Source organism: Tiliqua scincoides, chromosome 4 (genome assembly GCF_035046505.1).
Source record: "Tiliqua scincoides isolate rTilSci1 chromosome 4, rTilSci1.hap2, whole genome shotgun sequence".
NCBI lineage: Eukaryota > Metazoa > Chordata > Lepidosauria > Squamata > Scincidae > Tiliqua > Tiliqua scincoides.
The window spans coordinates 14,085,520-14,101,430 of record NC_089824.1 but is presented as its reverse complement, the minus strand read 5'-3'; the positions used below and the strand labels follow the sequence as shown (position 1 = coordinate 14,101,430).

Below are 15,911 nucleotides of genomic sequence, written 5' to 3'. Positions count from 1 at the left end.
ACTTTAATTTGATAACTGCAGTTCCCTGAATTTCTAGGAACTGTAGTCTTGTTCTTAAAGGGAAAAGTAGCTTTACTTTCCCTTTCTCATGCACACAATGGTTGCATCTGGCCCACTGAGTTTAAAACTAAGAAGCATCCAACTGGAAATATAAGACAGGAAACTGGAGGTCCAGTAATGGGATAAAGAGGTAGACCAGGCCTCAGCGCATAGGAGGTACTAAGAACCATGTATATAGAACACATGTTCAAATTCTAAGTTCCAACAAATAAAAGTCACATTGGATATTGGATATCAAGTATGATTGCAAAATCAAGAGGCAAAGAAGAAAGAAACCCCTAGGTTCTAATAAATGAAACAGTAAACAAGTTTATTTATGTTATGATCTACAGAGAAGAGCCCTGCACCCAGACTGTCAAATTTAGAAAGTTAAAAACATCCTACACATATCCAGACTACCACTTCTTCCCAGTTAATATTCAAAGAGACAGGACAATAATTCCTTTGAGTTTCTAGAGCAGGAGACATTTGGAAATAGCCAACCAAACTCTGTTTCAGACTGAAGGCAGACACTTTTCCTGAAGCTAAATTATTCAAGGATTAACCTTGTTTTATACTAATCATCAGCTCTCCTACATTCATCTAAATCCCACCCACCGTCAAACTGTACCATATACTGCTCATTTCCTGCTATTATCCATCACATACATACATAGTCCTGCACAAACGCAGACTCTCACAAGTTACCAATCGGTCCTGTATTCTGTTGGGGAGTATCCCAAATGCTTTGAGTCCAGGAATGAAGTTCAGATAGATGAAGGCTATGTTGTTTCTTTTTGGAAAAGCAGGGAGATGACAGCATACACACTAACTGAAATCAAACTAATTTCCAAAAATACTGATGCAAAAAAAAATTGAGTGATACAACTAGAAAAATAATTAAGCAGCTTTTGCCATCTGTTGCCACAGGAACAAAAGGTTTTGCATAACTTTCCAAAGCCAAATGGGGCAAACTCATTTCCAAACCATATTCCTGCAGATATATTAGTTAAGATCTCAACATTTAGGATTGCCTGATCATAAGCAGCCAGTTGAAAGCATGAAAGATGCATTCTAAGCAGCCACCATGGAATTTCATATTGGAGACAGCATTTGAAACTGTGATGAATCTGAATGGCTTCACATAGTCATTGGGCAAGATCCTGAGTTGCTTACTCTGGAGGAAGGGAAACTCTAGATGTTGCAATTAACCTGGTTCAGCAGATATCCAGCACTATTTCGAGTTATGCTTTGTTCAAACAGGTCTGGTGTTGGGCACACACAACTGGTGGCTCAGGTCAAATAAAAGCAGCAGGGCTATCAAGGCATAATATGACCCGAGCCATCTGTCGCCTAGTTCCACAGAAAGTCTGGAATGGAGGGTCTGGTAAGTAACAAGGGCAATTTGTGCCATGCATTTACAAAATGCTAAGTAAATATGCAAACCCCAAAACCATACAGTACATAGGTGGCAGGCAAATAAAGTAATAGCCCTCGACTGAGCTGAGAGGGAGGAGAGAATGGTAAACATCTATTGTAAGTGAAATACACACATCAACAATTTACATTTAAAAAAGGAAAACCCCTTATAAAAAGATATACTAAGACAAAGCCACAATAAGTTAGTGTTTCCATAAAATGGCATGCTGTTTTGTTCCCCATTCTACACATGGTTACTGTCTGTTAAATCCTAAATATTGACAGCGTATAACTGAGGTACATTAGTTCAGAAGCACTGTAAAAAGGTTAATTTTTTTCATCCAGTTTTTTTTCTTCTTCATCTCCAAAGAAGAACAATGGAAACATTCCTAAAAGGCAGCCAATGGCTACTCCAATAGCCTTACCCTAAAAAACAAAAAGAAAGAATGGGTTGTTCACAATGCAGTTACCAACTAAGGACTAGTTCAGATACTGAAAATACTGGTAGCAGTTTGTATATGGTGAAGGCCCAGTTTTTCAGATCATTGGTCCACTATGCATTACTAAAATAGTAAGGTTAACCCTATTTCTGCAATCCTCCTCTTTCCAAAAACCATTTCAACATAGAACGCACAATCTGGTACTGAACATACATCATTAAGGACTTCTGCTTCTATTTTCAGAAGAGTTTATTCCCATTGAGGGCTTCTGCTTCTGTTTTTGGAAGAGTTTATTCCTATAGACACTAAATACTTAGAAACATACAGATAGTATTTACAAATGTGATCTAGTGCTCAGGAATAATCTGATCTTCTAGTTACAGTTCCTCATTGCTGCTTTGCACTTGCCAAGAATGCTACTGATCAAAATGATGCAAAGTATACAAATATATTAAAGCAAAACATTTGCAGACTTGATTATCTATCCAACTTGATATGAGTGAAGATTTGGAAACACACAGCTTGTGCATCCATAGATCCTACTGCTGAAATCAGTTGATAAATGTCCATAAGCTCACAGAGTTTTGGAAAATATTTTGTATCTTTGTTTTATCCAGCTAGTGGATTTGACTCTACTGAGATGCCACTAAACTACACAGTACTTGCAGTCAATTCAACCTCTCACTAAGCAAAGGCACACTTTTTGTTTATACATACAACACACTTACCAAGTGTGCACTAAGACGCGTTTGCCACATGTCAGCTTGTTTGGGTGTTAGTTCAGGAATGGAGAGACCCAACCTGGAGGCCAGAGCTTCAACATAGCCTGCAAGACTGGTAGGAAAAAAGTTTTGACTGTAAGTATTTGAGAATATGCCAGTGGAGAATGCTCCAGTATGACTAGATGCAGGAGAGCAATTATTAAAGATGCTGTTCCATGAAAATCTGTATTGCCAAACCTGCCCATTGGTAAGCACAGAGAGCTGGAAAACTGGTATTTCAATGGTGCTACATAAAATTGCTTTGTGTAAGTGCACAAAATAGACCAAATGCGGCAGGCAACACTTGGTTGTATTATACAGAAGGTCCATTTAGCTCTGTATTTGATTAGCAGAAGCTGTCCCGGGGAAGCCTCAGACTCAAAAAAAGGAGTCTCTCAGCCCTAGCTGGAGATGCCAAGGACTGAATCTGGTAGGCAACTTTCAGTCTCGAAATAATAATAATAATAATATACAGTATTTATATACCGCCTTTCTTGGTCTTTATTCAAGACTTTATTCAAGGCGGTTTACACAGGCAGGCTTATTAAATCCACGCAGGGATTTTTACAAATTGAAAGAAGGTTCTCTCTTTCAAGAACCACCACATTCAAGATGTTACACTCCGATCTGGTTTTAACATTCTGGCCTCCATCCTCCCACGCTCCGAGCAGATGGAACAGCTCAGCTGCAGCTTGCCGGCTGCTTCAAGGTCGCACGGTGCCGGTGGCCTCGAACTGGCGACCTTGTGGATGTTAATCTTCAGGCAAATGGAGGCTCTACCCTCTAGACCAGACCTCCTGCCCTAGTCCTAGTTCGGACTTTCCATAGTCCGAAAGACTATGGTATAAGCCTACAGCACCCAGTATTCCCAGGTAGTCTCCCATCCAAGTACTAACCAGGCCTGACCCTGCTTAGCTTCCAAGATCAGATGAGATCGGGCATGTGCAGGGTTACTTGGATCTGGAACTCTCTCTACTGCTTTCTCCCACAGCAGTAAGACATTACTATTGCAAAACTAAGATTATCAAATTTCCAAAGGCAAACAAAGATGTCCAGCACAGTACACATACAGAAGAAATTTAAATTCCTTCTGCATAGTCTGAAGTGAATGGAGAATGTCTGAACAACTGAATTCTAATCACCGAACACCTCAACTATCTTCCCAAGTGCCACTGCACTAGAAGAATGCTGGCTAGCTGCCTGAGCTTAACAGTACTGACACTTCACATTTGTGCCTACAGGAAGAAGTTACCCTCCTGAGTACTAGCCAATGTAGCAGTAATCCATGCTTCTTGCTTGGAATGGCATACAAGACATCTATTGCTCTGTGGAGTACCCAGTTTCATTTGGGTTCATTTTGGGTTGATCACTGCGACAGTGTAGCAATTTCTGAGAACACCAATGATATTAGGTTTTGTTAAGCACAAGGTGATATCCAACCATATTCAAAGGATGGGATCTAAAAGAATGCTTTAGGCATGCCTTCATGCAACTTGAGATTCCCCCCCCCCCCAGAACAGCAGCTATCCATCCCACATTAGATTTTCAAAGCAACCTGTCATGTAACACTGGAGGGGAGGGATGTTGCTGCCAAACTCAAGTCCAAAGCTTTAAACACAGATAACGGACTGCTAAAATCTTAGGATTCAGACCGTGTTTGTCACTACTGCACTACATCCTCTATTAATATCCAACTTCTGCCTGCAATCACTGTGGCAAAGGTAGGTGGGCAAGAACTGAAGCACTTCTAGATTCTGAACAGCACCATACACAATCTGAGCATCACACAAATATTAGCTACATTGTGACTCAGACATATGTGGTTTACTGAAGTTTGTTTCCTAATGTTTGCATACCAGACATTTGTTTAATATTAAACATCTATAAGAGTACAACCAAAGACTTACCCCAGTCCAGCTAAGTCTGAGACAAGATTCCCCAACGCAGCAGCTAAATATGGAAGAACCACAAGCATTATATGAAATATACAACTCTTTGGAAGAACACATCTACTAGCATATTAACAGCTAAAAAACCCAGGATTCTTCCTAGAAATAAGAAATCTTAACACATTTCCTCTGTTGGAACCTTAGTTCAGTTTCTGCTATAGAGCCTCACAGAAAAATAAAGTTAATATGGTGTCCACTTAAGAGAATACACATGAAAGATTTGGGTAGATGCCACCACCATTCAGTGCATGGAAATTATATCTCTTGCACAGACTACTGCAAAAATAAATAAAATCATAGTAGGAAAATTAGTAGACTAATAGAGGGTGTGTTGGACCATGTGAAAACAATTAAGAGAATTTTTTAAAAATTAGTTATACAATAGTAACTACAGGTGCAGCCTATTTATCCACAGATTTGTCTCAACACAAATGGAATGGAGTGGGGGAACTGAAAGTCACACACACCTTTGCCCTGCACTGGTGTCTTGCTCCATTTCCAGGCAGCCCAAAACACTGCAAAAAGGCTCTGCCTTGCCCAGGCAGGGAAATAGCCCTGGAGCCCTGAAAGAGGTTCCCCTTGCAAAGGAACAGTAACACTCCTGGAGCCCCTGAGCCAGCAAAGAGGCTGAAGAGGGGAAGGGGGGGCAGAAAATCTCTGTAGCCAGAACACATGCAGCAAGGTGGAGCATGCTCTCTCTCTCACTCACTCACTTTCACACAGGGGCAGGTGTGGTAGCAACAGAGGGGATTGCTTTAAAAAACCCAGGGAGTGTTTGCCAAATCCCCTCCCCCCCATTGAGATGGTGTAGGCAACCGCTTCCCCCCCCCCATGGTGCAGGCTATCACAGACACAAGCAAGCCTTCCCACCAAGCAAAGCATGAGATTTAGCTTACAATCCTCTCCACACTTTCCTGGGAGTAAGCCCCATTGACTACAATGGGGCTTACTTCTGAGTAGAAATGCATAGGGCTGGACTCTTAAAAGATCAGCATCCCATGTGAAAGAAGCTGGACAGCTGGCAATGGGGAGGGCTGAGTGCCTAGGGGATGGGATTGATAACAGCTGCCTTAGTTTCCTTCCATCCAGAAGTGTCAGGCTGCAGTGTATTTGCACAACTCTATGGAATTTAGCACAACACATTTTTTGTTAATAGCACTGAGTCACGGAACGGGACTAATGCAGATATATAGGCTCCACCTGTACTTTGAGGGCACCCTTTGGGGAAGGAGTCAAAAGGTGGGCTAAAAATCCTGATAAATAAAGACTTATTACTTCTATATTGATACTCTAGCTTTATATATGGCATTTAGATTTTAAATTGCATGTTAAGATAATATGCCTTGAGAGAATTGAAAAACATTTTTCCTGGAAATAAACACCTTCACTGTTTGACTAGATCCTCTCTGCAACATATACAAAAGCAGAGGTAACAATCCCCAGAGACAGCAGCCATGTTTAAGGATAGCATCCTTTTGTATATCAAATGACATCTGCCCAAGTTTCTTTTTACCCTGTCACTTATGTTCCCTTAAGTACTGGTGGTTAATATATTACAAATATTTTGGACTTTTCTACAACGATCCATGCCAGGGATCCTATAGGGTTTTTAATGACTCTGCATATATAAACTATTCTTAAAATGTTTACAAAACATTTATGACTGCAAGAACATTATAAGCTACCATAAAATATGACAGATAATTTCAAGTGCAAGATATGAGGAGAATTGCCTTTATTACTCTACTAGCAATGATGAAAGGGGGCTTGAGTACAAATACCCAGATCAATGGTTCCCAATCTATGTGTCATAAGACATTCCTCAGGGCATAGCAGGAGGCCCACCACCCAGCAGCAAGACCATGGCACAAGCCTAAAAATAGTGGCAGGAGGCTTGGTACAGTGGATAGGGCTGCTGAGCATGAAAACCACACACTTGAAAATTCCCTCCTGCCTTCCCTGGTCTCTTTACCACTATTTTTAGGCTTATTTCAGGTTGCTGAACCCAGAAGTGGCTGGTGACATCATGTGACGAGAAATGCATCACCATCATTCACTTCTGGGATCAGGTGCTGGGAAAGGGCATTGCTGGCCAGATAAGTTTGGGTATGGCAAGAGCTAGGTCACCAGTTCCCCACAGTAAACCAAACCTCTAAACTACACAATAAGCAAAGTTATACTATTAATGGGAGTGTTGCACCCAAAGCAACTCAGGTGATTTGTGTGAAAAAAGATAAATACATAGAGAGGCTACTTAACTCTTCAGTTTGTTTTCAACAGAAAATACCATCCTCAAGTTGCTTTTAACATGCAGAGGGACCTTATCTTTCCACAGAAGGACAGCCACACTGACATGAATTTCACAAACATTTTCCAATGAAAGTTTCAAACGTATTCCTTAAGACTGCTGGGAAAAAATATTCATGCTCAAGCTCACCAAAGCAGTCAAACATTTTAGAAACATGTAGGAACACTACCAATCTGTTCACCTGCCTATTGTTCCCTTCTTAAGCAAGTTTTTTTATCCTTTATTTTCTCACTGTGAACTCAAAATGGGAAGGGTGTAAAGCAACCTCTTTGCTTACCTTTCTTCTGGTTAGAGACAGACCAGATGGGTGTGTGCAGGGACACACATACAGGAAAGCGTACTCTCTCCTGAAAGCGCACCATATACACTCATGTATAAATCAAAAAATTATACATGGGTCAATACAGTAAATAGAACAGCTGCTCAGTGAGGTGGGGGTAGGACTGGGCTGATAAGCAGGACATGAGGAGGGGATAGAGTAATTTTACTTACCAGTAATTATTCAGAGGCAGCAACAAAAAAGGTAGCTATTTTAGCTTCTTCAAACAGGAAGAGAAGTGAAGGTGCTTATGGGAATTGTAGTCTGTATGAGGCTTACTGCTATGGAAGTGCAGCACTGTACTACAACTTCCATGAACACCTTCATCTCCGTTCCTGTTTGGTGAAAAAAGTAAAATGGGTCATTTTTTTTTCTTTTTGGCTTATTGCTGCTGCCTCAGAACAATTCCTGCTAAGTCAATTTCAAAGAATTTCACAAAACCCCTCAGTTTTATCTCCAACTTATCTGAGGATCATAGAAAATTTGATGATTTTTGGCTCAGAAGCTGCCCTCGACTTATCTGTGGGATTGACTTATAAGTGAATGCGGTGATTTGAGCCTGAGGGCCAAGTCTTCATAAGATTATCTGGTGACAAGCTTTCATCTCATGCCAATATCAAACATTTACTTTCCCGAAGAATCAGTAGCTGTTACAGGTTTCCCTACGCATACAGTCAGTTATTGACTAACAAATAGCTACAAGAACAACCAAAGTAACCAGTTAACATACATTACTTGCCTGCCATAGTAGAAATTCCAAGGACAATTCCTATTGATAATTCTATTTGTGTGCCCTAAAAATAAAAATGCAATAAAAAATTTCAGAACTCAATGAAGTTAGAGAAGCGACTTGCCCCTTCACCCATACATCATTCAGAACAGCAGGCTCTCTCTCCCCCTTGCAGACCTAAAGGGCATCATGCCTATTGTACACTTCAAATAAGGATAGACATTAAGAAATAAAAATCATAAAACACTTCCTGAAGCCAGTTTCACACCTATTTGTTACTGTATTGAGTTAAGGAGAAACGAATTTAGTTCAGTTTGACATCAAGGGTAATGTGACTTACCGCAGCAATCATAATTGCATTATCCAAAAAGCCAAAGCCTACAAAAGGAATTGCATTGTGGAAGAACACTAGAAGAAAAACAAATACAATGTGTGAATGTTTTTAAAGGGCAATGCTCATACACATATGCACACTTTTCACTTGATCTCTCTCATCTATGAAATTTGAAGAAACAAGTTAAATTGACTGTGTTTAAGGTCATAAACACAGACTTCGGTGAACAGCCCAATTCACAGGGAGGGCCCTCCATGTGACACTGGACATAAGCCAGCACTGCCAGTTTGTGCTCAGTGAATTGTAAACACAGAAATGACTGCTGCAGGCAGTGATTTGTGCCCAGTGCAGTTCTAATGAAGGTTTCTCCATGTAGTTTTGTGAATGAGAGGAACCTTGGGGAGAAAATAAGCTGTCTCTAGGCATGAATCAACCTTGCCCAGTAACAAACTAGGTCTGGCCAGAATAGTTATAATATCGTATTCTGTGTCTTATTCCCCCTTCCACCCCATTACTCTCGTTCCACTAATGTTTTCTAGTAAGAATTACTTTTGAAAACCCTGTCAGTTTATACAAATCTTTACTGTTTTCATAATTTGTTCATAATATGGGGAGAGGGGAAGAAACAGGAGAAGTCTGAGTTAAGAACTCTAGATATCTGGTTCAGTGTCCATTGCCTTCAACTGCATGTTCTGCACTAGACTTCAGATAAACAATCATTTATAATAATATGTCAGCAAAGTCTTCTGAAGTAGCTTTAAAAAACAAAAACCACACTTAAGTTTACCATGTTTCAGCTGTCCAGTGGATGGTGGTGCAACCTCCAACTTCTCTAGAGAAGTAAAAAAGATTAAGAAAGCATTATCAATATAGATATTTGGTACCTTTCTCCAACAACTGCAAAATTTCCAAGTAAACAGTGACATTCCCATTTTACTACAGAGTTCCGATATTTTCATATGGTGCTTTTGCTTCCAGTTTGCAAAAGAACTGCAGCTCAGTAACCCGATCTCCTGCAGCTAGTCTCAAATCTTAAGGTTCTGTTTTGATTATTCAGCTAAATTTTGCCAGTTGCACTATCCATCTCTTAGTAACACTAATGAAACACCAGTTCACAAAAAAGATAATTGTCCATTAGATTATTGTGCTTGATCATTTGTAAAACTGAAGTGTTGGCTAAAAACTCTCTAACCACGGCAGTCGCTAGAGCCAATACGCCCAATGAGAACTGATGGGATTCACCCCATTCACTCTTAATCTGATCTTGAAGAAATCTACCTTTACTCATAGAATGTGACAGGGTACTTTAAGATCACTTTGCTACTCCTATAAAATTTCATCATTTCAGTTACTCCAGTCATTACTATGCTTCAGCATCCTACCATACACACAAAGAACTTATAAAAGCAGATCAAGGCTGAAACTTTGTGTGACACCCATCAGTGGCACCACCACAAAGGGATGTAAGGCTGCTTGTGAGAAGCAATCTAATATTTGTCAGTGGTTCAACTCTTGGCAGTTGACATTTGGCAGAAAATAATGAATCTTTGCTAGTTTCCTCATGCAATGTTCAGTAACTTAAATATGGGTTAATTCTATTTACAATAGATACACTCTCTTAAAGGGAGCTTAGTTGTTTAAGTGGAAACTTATTGCTCTACAGCAGGGGTGGGCAAACTTTCAACTTTAGGGATCCTTAACCTTTAACAATTGTACAGAAGAGGAAATTCAGGCAGATGCAGGTTGTCATCTCACAAATGACAAGCTGCACCTGCTGAAATTCTCACTCCTACACAATTGTTAAAGGTCCAGGAGCCCTAAAGTTGAAAGTTTGGCCACCCCTGCTGTAGAGCAATGGTTCAAACTTTTTAGAGGCGCTAGAGCAGGGGTGCTCACACTTTTTTGGCTCGAGAGCTACTTTGAAACCCAGCAAGGCCTGGAGATCTACCAGAGTTTTTTTACAATGTTCGAGCCATCATAACATAGAACATTTATGTGTACAATGTATGTTGGTGTACCTTGAGCCCCACTGAATATAACAGGACTTACTCCTGAGTAGACATGCTTAGGATTAGGCTGTGAGGCTGCAATCCTAGCCATACTTACCTGGGAGTAAGCCCCATTGAGTACAATGGGTCTTACACCTGAGTAGACAGCCTAGGATGGGGATCGGGTTGCAGTCCACCCTTCCCTGGGAGCAAGCCCCACTGCCTACCAGGGTCCTGCCCAGGAGCAGCGGCTGCAGCAGGGAGCTGAGAGCAGCGGGCAGGCGAGGAGGGGCCTGGGGGAGGAGGGCGCAGGCAGGCAGGCAGGCAAGCAGGGCAGCCGCTCCTTACCTCCTGGAGCTCGGTGAGGAGGATCTCCCTCTCGGCCGCATTGGATGCCATTGCTGTGGGTCCGGGCTCCGCAACTGGGAGCCGACGCCAGTGGGGAGGCGGGCTGGGCCAAGGGCGCTGCTCCGAGACTCCCAGGCGGCGGGCGGGCAGGGGCGTCAACCCCCTTGCCTCATGCTCACGTGGAGGGGCTCACAGACGGGTGTCGTGCTCGCTCGCTCCCCCGCCGCCTCTCCCCCACCGCCCTTCGCGGCATTTCCTCGCAGAGGCACCTGAAGGGGGGGTGATCGACTCATTTTGCCTCGCGATTGACTGGTAGATCGCGATCCACGTATTGAGCACCCCTGCCCTAGAGGCTGCTGCCTGATTTATAAATGCCAAGAGGTGTGGCTTTAATGTGATTGGGAGCAATGCTCCAGGTAGAGGTGGAGCCTCATTATTTGCAAGGGTTTGGAAATTTCCTGGAAACCACGTGAATACCAAATTTCACACGGAACAAAGTCAGAGCTTTCCTCCAGTCATGTCCGGAGTTGTTCTGAGGGCCGTGGAGGCTGCACACAGCCTCCACAAGCCTCAAAATGGCCTTCGAGGTCCTACAGAGGCACTTCCAGTTTTTGCCTGAAAACCTGAAGTGCCTCTCTAGGACCTCAGGAGGCCATTGTGAGGCTCGTGGAAGCTGTGCACAGACTCCATGGGTCTCAAAAGAACCTCCAGAGGTGACGAGCACAGCTGCAGTCACCTCAGGAAGGCTCAGGTGAGGCCAAATCTGGCTCCACACAGGTCCTGGGGACCCACATTGAGTCAGATATGTAGTTAAAATATCACAATAAACAGGCTCTAGCTATAGCAGCTTTTTTAACCCTTGATGCACACAGCCTAATTTGCCCTTTCAGTTTCATGAACCATCAAAAATTCGGTCACTGGTGGGTCCTGTACTCAGTTTGGGAATCACTGCTATAGAGTGAACAAACAAAAAATTAACTATCAGACAGAAAACTGCAGCCTGACACTAGACACATTACCACATTTACTAGTAACCCAAGAATAGTAAGGATGATGTTTTGCAAAAGTTTTGAAAAATGAGTAACATCAGCAGTCCAAAAAAATTAGAATTACACTGTATACATAGTACATCCAGTGTGGTATAGTTTTCAATGTGTTATAAAGTGTTAGACTTCAGGCCAGGGAGGCCTTGGTTAATCCCCACTAAGTCATGAAGCTTGCCAGGCACCCTGGGATCAGTCATTATTTGCTTCAGATTCAATGCTAAATCATAATTACTGCTACATGAACAAATCACAGATCATCATAGGCTCACACAAGAAAGAGGGGTGAAAGATTTTGCTTTTCACTTTAGGAAAACCACCATTCTGTGTTATATACAAACTTGGGGAACTGGTTCATTTTAACACTAGTTAAATAAATCAGGATCATACTACGGTTTCAGCTTCTGGTTAGGTAACTGTAGTTAGACTAAGCTAGAGTTAATACATCCTATGGAGCTGTGGTTTGTTCCAACATGAAAGCAACAGACAAGGGGAATGAGAGCATATGTATCCGAGGCTCATTCAAATACATGGTTTGGCATTACATCTGAACCAGACCTTGGTCTTGGATTGACCTAGCCTCACAGTTGTTGTGAGGAATCCCATATACACTTTCTTTCATGGAGGAAGGGCAGAATATAAATATACTACAAATAAAATAGTAGTTCTAGTCCCAAACCAATTCAAACAGTAGTGGAAAGAAAAAGTAACTTTAAACAGAGTTTGCCTACATATACAGACTAAAGGATAATCTTACCTGAAGTTAGTTTCTGTGCCTCAGATCCATCAGTTCAGAACACAGTATCTACAGTAGGTAGTTTCTCTCTCCAACCTGCCTGTCAAGGCAAAGCCAGCAAGTCACTTGCCAAGATAGTATCAGGACTGTGAGAGTTTTAAATACATGATATTGACCAAAGTATACTCCTGCGTCTGTTAAGACAGCCTTTATTCAAGAGTCCATAAAAACAAATGACACTATATGATCAAAGACATTGACTGGTGGATAAGATGCACAGAAACCAGAGCAAGCTAATTTTAGCCTTAATTCAAACAACTGAAAAGGCAGTATTACAACTGTAGCATCACAAAGTCAGTACTACCCCAGCTGTTTTCAACCACTGTGCTGCAGCACACTGGTGTCATGAATGGGCCTCAGGTGTGCTGCAGGGCCAGAAGAGGCAGGCAGTAGCTGCTGGGGAGCAGTGGCTGCTTTAAAAGCCTTACAAAAGTGTGCTTAGAAGAATCAACTGGAAGCTGCTGCTTTTAAGCTCCTGTTGCAGTGCGAGTGTACCCTCCTGTGTGGGGCAGAAGGCTAACCCCCTTGATTGGGGCTCAGACCAGGTTATTCTTCCCTTGCTCATCACTCTGCTCTGGGTCACTGTCACTGGATCACACTTCTGTCCCATCAGCCAGTACCTTGCTTTATCAAGAGCCTCATCATTGGTCCTCTGGGGTTTATATCCACCTGAGTTTTCAGAGCCCCGCATTGCTCCAGTCATGTTCTGGACCTTCAGAAGGCTGCATACTGCCTCTCCAAAACTCCGAAAGACACCCAGAGCATTTTTAGAATGACTTCTGGTTAAACTGGAAGTCCCTCAAAAAATGACCTGGGCATCATTCTGAGCCTTGCTCCAGTTTCATCCGGGAGGTCTGCAGGGGGCAATCCAGGGATTCAGCATCTCCAGTGAGGTAAATTTGTGGATAATGGGGCCTCACCTGCACATGGCTTCCTGAGTTACAAACATCTAAGTTACAGATGGCTTTTGCACAGGCACAGTACAGGTATGCCCCAGTATCTCTCTAGGGACTCCGTTTCACAATCCCCTGTGGTATATGAAACTATGCATACCAGGGACACCCCACCCCCATCCTCTAAGTGAGTGGGGAGTTTTGCTCCCTTCACCTCTGGAGAGTATTCTGAGCCGCAGCCTCTGTGGGCCTCAAAATGCCAGTTTAAAGGAAAAAATGTGATTTCCGGTTTTTCGTCAAAATTGGAAGTTGCATTTTTTTCCCTTTAAAATAAAATAAAGTAGGGGTCAGAATACCCACCAGAGGCAAAGGGAGCCCAACTTCCCTCGCCTTCAGAAGGGGCATGCGGAGGAGCCGCGGAACTGATTGTGGTTAACTGAAACTACCGATGGGGTCCCCTTGTGCATCCATTGTGGTGTTTTTGTGCATGTGCATGTGTCTGCTATAGTTCTGGACCAGCACATTCTGGCTGTCTTGACTCAAGTACATTCCAACTTCTGGACACAGCTCCAGTGCATACACTGTATGTACGTTGGAGCTAGTACATATGCTGGGGATGGATGTATAGCTTTTGCTTTACATTTTCATTCATACCAGCATATCCATTTCTGGTATTCAACACCCAATCACATAGACAGAATGGACTGTATCAGCAGTCATAGCAGGACAATCCCAATGACATACCAGCACTGCAGCTACTTTACCCATATTTAAGATCAGACAAATTTTAAGCAACCAATACACATTTAACAGATTTAAGAGACCAGCACAACATCAATACTCCATTCTGATGTAAAATTATTCTGACAATCCAGTTTCTACTCTGAAGAGGTGACTGAAAGACCCAAAGCCAGTACTGTGATTTTGGGCCTTTTTGTTTAAGTTTTCCACTCAATTTATATGTAACCTGTCCCGACACATGTTTTACCCCCATCACATGAATAACCCCCAAGAACTAGAATGCATCTTTCTGAAAAATTGATTTAATATTAATATTTATATTAGTCGCATTTTTAAAAAATGCTTTCACTTAGGTATCCTAAGCTAATTTTAAGCTTTGCATAGTTGGTAGCATTTCTATCAGTGGTTCCTAAACTCCTACAGGGGAGCTGGGAACCACTTAAGTGACTGTGGGGCCAGGGCAATGGTAGTAATGATCCCCTGGACTGCACCACTGCTGGGATCAGAAGGGGGGTTTACTTACTGAAGTCATTGCCAGGCTCCAAGGGATGCGGGAAGCCCTGCAGATGCCCCCTCAGGGCCCCCAAGCCACCGATTTAGGAAAAACAACAATAGGAAACCACTTCTGGTTTCATGATTGTAAACCTGAAGTGGTTTCCGATTGTTGTTTTTCCTCAAGTGGAGGCCTGGGAAGCTCTAGAGCAGTGGTTCTCAAATTTCCCAGTAGATTTACTCCTGGGGGTCTTTGCGGGGGCAGGGGCAGCAAAGCGATCCCCAGGATTGCACCCCTGTGGGGGGAGGGGGACTATTTTTTAGCTACCCATACATGCCCCCAGGGTCCAGGGGGTGTGAGGAGCCCAGCGTAGCGAAAGTTCCAAGCACGATTATACTGGAAGGGGAATTTCTGGTTTCATCGCACTTGGAACTTTCACTGTTTAAAAGCCACAGAAAGCCCAGCAAGCGCTGCACTGGGCTCCCTGCAACCCCTGGACCCTGGGAGCACATAAGGGTAGTTAAAAGATAGGCCCCCTCCCCCCCCCCCGCAGGGGCACAATCCTGGGGATCACTGTACTGCTTTCCCCCTGCCTCTGCCCTTTAAAGGGAACGGGGCATTTTTACACAAGCTGGTGGGTTGCGACCCACCAGTTTGAGAACCACTGCTCTAGATGCATCCATGGCATTCCCACATCCCCAGAAGCCTGGCAATGACTTCAGCAAGAAACCAACCCCTTCTAACCTCAGCAGTACAATCCTGGGAATTGTGTTGCTGCCATTGCCCCATTCTACCCCTTAAAGAGTCAGAGAGGAGTGCTTCCTTGACTGCATGACTCACCAACTTGTGAACCACTGGACTATACCTACTGCATTTCAAAACCATTCGCTCTAGTGGTTGATAATTATCCCCTATCACCTACTATATGTACACAACACACCTCCCACCTGGCTAAAAACCAAGGATAATACTTCATCCATCTAATGCAGTAGTCTCTAATCCACATAACCTCACACTACAATTTGTTGGTTTTTAAGGTGCCAAAAAACTTTGAGAGATACGAACCTATTCAGGTTCATGTTCCTTTACAACAGAAGTAAGTTCCCTGCCCCAGGATGGGAGGGGTGCTCACAATCTTAGATACAGGATAGTCCACAGACAAAAGGAAGAGAAATGGTTCCAGGGAAGAATATGCAATTGTTTCATGTACATGTCCTTAAGTACAATTCCAATACAGGAGAAAGACTAGAGTAGTGGTTCCCAAACTTTGGAAAGGCCCCAGAGCAGGACTGCGTGATTTGCCCCAGGGG

The 15,911-nt window shown here is 42.8% G+C and overlaps 1 protein-coding gene and 1 pseudogene across 2 annotated transcripts in view; both read right to left on the bottom strand.

Annotated features, from left to right (window-relative positions):
- Positions 1-343: 343 nt before the first annotated feature.
- Positions 344-15,911, bottom strand: part of TMEM65 (transmembrane protein 65) — a 32,788-nt gene continuing 17,220 nt past the window's right edge. For both annotated transcript variants that reach the window (XM_066623148.1, XM_066623149.1), the window contains 6 exons: positions 9,087-9,131; positions 8,306-8,373; positions 7,975-8,029; positions 4,567-4,609; positions 2,627-2,732; positions 344-1,884 (listed from right to left, as the gene is read on the bottom strand). In XM_066623148.1, the coding sequence (XP_066479245.1) occupies positions 1,786-1,884; positions 2,627-2,732; positions 4,567-4,609; positions 7,975-8,029; positions 8,306-8,373; positions 9,087-9,131 (416 nt within the window). In that variant the 3' untranslated portion in view covers positions 344-1,785. The remainder of the gene's footprint in view (positions 1,885-2,626; positions 2,733-4,566; positions 4,610-7,974; positions 8,030-8,305; positions 8,374-9,086; positions 9,132-15,911) is intronic.
- On the bottom strand, positions 3,507-3,625 carry LOC136650245 (5S ribosomal RNA; annotated as a pseudogene).